Raw genomic sequence first — 6,000 nt, 5'->3', positions numbered from 1 at the left:
ATCATAAAATATAATTGATATCACTCACTATACCACATGGATATCAATAATTATATATCATGGAACATGATTGATTTTGCTCATTATACATAGATATTAATTATATGATATTATGGAAATGGATTGAGTTCAGCATGATATTATGTTGATATCAATAATGATATGATAGGCAACATGTTAATATCACTCATGATATTACATGGATGTCAATCATAATATCATGCAACATAATTGATATTACTCGTGTTATCACATTGTATATTGTATTATGCAATATGATTGATATTACTCATTATATCAAAGGTGCGTCAATCATATGATTATGATATCTTGATAGCAATCATGATATCATATCAGGCAGCATGCTTGATATAACTCATGATATTATATCGATATCAGTTATGCTATATGATTGATGTCACTCATGGTGTCATATTGATAACAATTATGATATCATATGCAATATGATTGATATCACTCATTATATCATGGATATCAATTATGATATGATATAATGCGAACCAGAGATAACTCATTTATCTTGAATATGATAGTAGTTATCTACCTTAAATCTAAAAATGTGCTTGAGTGATATCATATGCAACATTGATATCACTTATGATGTCATATTAATAACTGTCATAATTAATGTAAACTGATCGGATCAGACCACATACAGAGCAGGCTGATGTTATTCAACTCGGAGTCTGGAACACTCTCGGGCCTTAAATATGAAAACTGAGGGAGAGGAGAAGGATAAGGAGAAGGAGAGGAGAAAGAATAGTAGGAGGAGGATTGTTAATCCAAAAGTACTTTTTACAGAGAAGCTTTTTTAAATCATCATAATTTGTTAAATCATTTAGTCATTTCAGTTTTTAATATTTGTTTGCTTGCACATTTTTAGATTTAAGGTAGATAACTACTATCATATTCTTCAAGTTAAAATGAGTTATTTTCGGTATGGCTTTTTTTATTCATTTCCTAGCTATTTAATTGTTTTTGTTTTTCGCATCCATTAAATTGTTTGTGTCTCCATATACCTAACTAGCCTGGAAATTACGTTTGTTTAATTTTCAAATCCCATAATTCCATGTTCATAATTTGCATTCCAACAATGAATTCTTCCACAAATTCTAATACTTGACCTCACAAACATTTGTCACAATTAATATCATACGCACTTACACCAGCCCACTTGATTAAGTACTTTTTAAATAAATTGTAGTTAAGTATGTGATTATTATATTATTTTTTAACTTAAGGTAGACAACCTCTATAATATTCTTCATTTTAAATTTAGTCATCACCTTGCTGATTTTATCCGGATTTAACTATTTTAAAATGTTTCATATTAGGAGTTACGTATCATGGCTAGCCCCATTCCTTTGAAGAGGTTGAGACACTTGATTTGTTAGGTTGAATGCTATTTGGGTCTAACTTTGAATATCCAGTACTTATAATCCGAATAAAAAATAAAGAAAGAATAAATTATCCGACAGCTATTTGAATCCAACTTTGAAAATCCGGTTCTTGTGCAGAATAAGGATCGTTTTATTGTCATAATTTTCGCGGCTGTTTACGTAAATCGCCAGAAGGTGCCGAAAGTTTCGTGATTTGTGTGTGTGTGTGTGTGTGTGTGTGTGTGTGTGTGTGTGTGTGTGTGTGTGTGTGTGTGTGTGTGTGTTGCTGTTGTTGTTGTTTTTTGGGTGGGTTTCCACGCAAACGTAATTTTTTCAGTGAAAAATACATACTTAAAAAGAATTCAATGAAAAATCATTTGGAAAATTTAAACAATATTCTTTTTGTTGTTACTAAAGAAATATAATGAATAATTATTGGACAATTTTTACGAAACTTTAAGGAAATTCAAATTCAAATCAAGAAAAAAAACACTCATTGTAAGGTAAGTTTTATGAATAAATTTTTAGTTTTTGAAGAATATCAAATGATAACATACAACAATTTAAAAAAAAAATTTTTGTTGATTTTTTCTTTTTCATAATTCGTTTTTATTGCTTGTCAAATTATATATATATATATATATATATATATATATATATATATATATATATATATATATATATATATATATATATATAAACAAGTGATAGCAAATAAATGTTTTCTTAAATGATGTTGCCTGCTGTGATTTCAATGGCTCGGCGTTTTGACATCTTTCGGCATTTTACATAAATCGCCCGGAAAACTCCGACGATAACAGTGTCCATATTCTGCATAGGTACTGAAAATCCAACAAGCTAACTTTATGGCGCTTCTGAATTTTTTAGATAAGAATTGGTTATTCGTATTATTTGGATTCATCGGACTACTGTTCTCATCTTGAGTGTGATTTTTCACAACATTTTAGTCGATGTTCGAAATTCGGTCCAAATTCCTGAGTTCGATAGAAACATTCGCGAGTTCGACAAGATACACCTGAAGAAGGTCGGAGGTTACATAAACAGAAACGTGAAAATCATGCTCAAGATGAGAACAGTAGTTCGATGAATCCAAATAATATGAAGCTAATTTTATGACTTTATATATTAGGTAATGAAATATAAAAAATATATATATTATTTTTAAAAGATTTTAAAAAATGTATTTTTTTTTTTTCTTTTCTGTTTTCTTTTAAAGGTGCGACAATTATTCTACCAGAATTACCGTGAAGTGAAAGGGACGTTTAATCATGAACTTGGAGTCAAGGAGAGCCATGCCATCACGCTGCATCCCGTTAAGAACAGCAGTTTCGTCATCAGGATGGACATCTTCTTCAAGAACGACCGCATCAAATTTCTGAAGAGTCGAATGAATTCCCTGAAGCAGGACATCAACCTGATCAACCGGAGCATTATCAGAAAGTACAAACCTCAGAAGAAGGATCCCGTCTACAAATATCTGCACGAGGTCGAGGCGATAAACAAAGCCGAAACAAAGGACAAATTCAGGTTAAGCGAAAATAAAGATGAAGAAGTGGTTTGGGAACAAATGGATACAAGGTCTATCTATTCGTTTAGCAATATCCACCAGGCGCCGAAACAGAACCTCGAAGTTAGAAAGAACACGGAGTTTCTTCAGACTGCATTGAATGCGTTGTACTCAGCATACACGGAAGGGTCGGATCTTATAAAAATCAAAAACTTTCTAGGGGCCTATAAACATGTCTCGCCAATAAGCGGCGTACAGCATTTGCTGAGGGTTCACCTGTTGCAGCGGAGAACAAAAAATGGCTACCATAATACTACGTTTCTGAGTCAGCAAGCGCTTGGGCCGCTGAACTTTATCGAGGAAGAAGAGCTGTTCAAGCGGCGCTTCAAGATCAACACGAAAAACGAAACTCAGATCAACCTGATCCTTCCAATCTCGGGCAAGGCGGAGGCGTTCAAACGCTTCGTCAAATCGCTGGACGATATATTTAGAAAAAAGAAGAACAACCTCCGGGTCATTCTTGTCGTGTACAAGGACAACGATGGGCTTTACAAGAAGCAAATTAGCATGATGGAAAATCTGCAGCTCAAATACGATTGCTTCAAGCTGAAAGTTCTCTTCATGAAAGGCGAGTTCACTCGCGGCATCGCGCTGCAAGACGGTATGAAAGAATGCAACAACGATTCTCTGCTTCTCTTCATCGACATAGACATGGTCATCACAGAGACATTCCTGCACAGAGTGCGTGTGAACACGATCTACGAGCGGCAGGTTTATTTCCCAATCTATTACAGCGAGTTTGATCCACAGACTTTCTGCCCAAAGAAAAAGTGTAACATAAACCACTTCAAGATAAACAAAGACTCCGGTCTGTGGCGATATTTCGGGTTCGGCATGGTATCCATTTATAAAAAGGATTTTATTATGACTGGGGGTTACGACACTAGCATTGAGGGCTGGGGAAAAGAAGATCTAGACTTTTACGAACAGTGTTTACGTTCAAATCTAACTGTGATTCGGGCACCGGATATCACTCTTGTGCACGTTTACCATTCTAAGTACTGTTCGCATGAACTAAACCCGACCCAGTACGAAATGTGTTTGGGGTCGAAAAGTGGTATTTATCGCTCTTTGCATACGGAAGCCAGCAATGTCTATAAATTATCCGGGATACTGAATCGAAAGGTTGTGTAATTATTTAAAAGGTGGTAAAACCGCAGTTTAGTGGCTTGGACATAATGTGATGAAAAATTGTGTACAGGCGATAAATATTGATTTCTCTTGTTGCTTTTGGTTAGATATTAGTAAATGAGAAACCACTTCGAGTTAAAATCTAGTTAGTATTATGCTTGTAATCTTGAGAAAAACACACTTGAAATGTGTACACATACTGAAATAATCGCTAAGTTTGTATGAATACTCCATTTCTTTTTCTAGCCATTATTCCAGCGTGTGTACACATTTTATGCGTGTTTTTCTTAAAATTTTCATGCGTAATACGAAATAGATTTCAACTCGAAATATTTCCTCACTTAACAAAAACAAGAGAAAACAATATCTGTTGGCTGTATGCAATGTCTGATTACATTATGTCCAGGCCACTAAACTGCAGTTTTACTTAAAAGATAATAATTTTAAAATCGAAAGGCTCTGTGTAAGATGCCGATTTGGGGGACCAAAAAGGGGAGATAATTTTACCTTTTTTTTTTTTTTACTAATTTCCATTTCTTCTTTTTTTCTTTTTTCTTTTTACTGGAGGTAGAGCCTGCATATTTAGAATTACACTTAATTTTAAAAAAATATACAGAAAAATCTTTATGATGTACATACTCGTCACAGAACGAAGATGTCATATTCTAAAAGTCACGTAAAGTGAACAGATAGTTTGTTGTTGTTTTGTTGTTGTTGTTGTTGTTGTTGTTGTTTTTGTTTTTAATTAAGAACATCGAACTTTACGATTTTTAGCGATTTATATTTTTTGGCAGCCATAGCACGGTCCGTAAATATCGGTAGTCGAACTGAGTTGTCCTACTTTAAATTAAAAAAAAAACAGGGCTGTTGACGGCTCTACAATCTTGCTGGTCATAAAATTTGATTTTCTTATTTAAAAAAAATACTTGATTAATTTACGTGATATTTTGGAGAATATGACATTTTCGATAGTCAAATTGAATTATCACCCTTGAATTTTAAAACAAAATGGCGGCTCCCTGATCCCGCGTCTCTTTCTCATAAAATTCGATTTTCTTTGATTAAAAAAAAACTACTTGATCAGTTTATGTGATTTTAGGAATATGATATTTACGTTCCGTGACGAGTAAGTACATAATAAAGATTTGTCTGTATTTTTTTTTAAGTGTAATCCTAAATAAGCACCTTTTTCTCCCTATATTTAAAAACATTGAACCAAGAATGGATTTGTGAGAGCAATCCATGCTCAATTTAGCAAAATCATTTCCATAAGGCCTTTGGACAGCATGTTTAATTTTGAATCTGTTAAACTGCCAACGTGCCAGGTTGTGTAATTATTTAACATTGAAAGGTTGTGTCGTTTATTTAAAAATTGGACGAAAAAAAAAAAAACTGTGATTTTTTTAATTATTTTTAAATGAGGTAATCCATGGAAGAACATTATTATGTAATTTATTTGGAAACCATGCAAAAAAAAAAAAACACTTGTTGAACTCAACTTTTTTTTTTCAATATATATACTCATATAAATATATATATATATATATATATATATATATATATATATATACACACACACACACACACACACACACACTCATGTGTCATCCAATATTGCATATCGTGTGATTTTATCATTTATCTCATGTAATTATCATTTACCATCATATATTATGCATATTTCTGTCCGTTTCAGTGGGCTCGGTTGCGATTCATATATTTACAGAAATGTGGATTTTACTCTTAAATCAACTGACTTACTCAGTGTTATCCGGTTGTCAAATATATTGAAATTAGATTCATTTTCTTTATCTCTTATCTCTCATACACACACACACACACACACATAGAGTAAGTTATGACAATATATATGGCAATTAA

General features: G+C 32.9%; 1 protein-coding gene across 2 annotated transcripts in view; it reads left to right on the top strand.

The window, feature by feature from the left end:
- Positions 1–5,617, top strand: part of LOC145298312 (chondroitin sulfate synthase 1-like) — a 146,248-nt gene extending 140,631 nt beyond the window's left edge. For both annotated transcript variants that reach the window (XM_080144312.1, XM_080144311.1), the window contains one exon: positions 2,638–5,617. In XM_080144312.1, the coding sequence (XP_080000438.1) occupies positions 2,638–4,122 (1,485 nt within the window). In that variant the 3' untranslated portion in view covers positions 4,123–5,617. The remainder of the gene's footprint in view (positions 1–2,637) is intronic.
- The last annotated feature ends 383 nt before the right edge of the window (positions 5,618–6,000 follow it).

This window comes from Euprymna scolopes, chromosome 2 (genome assembly GCF_053919585.1).
Source record: "Euprymna scolopes isolate OS-2025 chromosome 2, ASM5391958v1, whole genome shotgun sequence".
NCBI classification, from domain to species: Eukaryota; Metazoa; Mollusca; class Cephalopoda; order Sepiida; family Sepiolidae; genus Euprymna; species Euprymna scolopes.
Note: the sequence above shows the minus strand (reverse complement) of the source record. Positions and strands in the feature narration are given on the sequence as shown.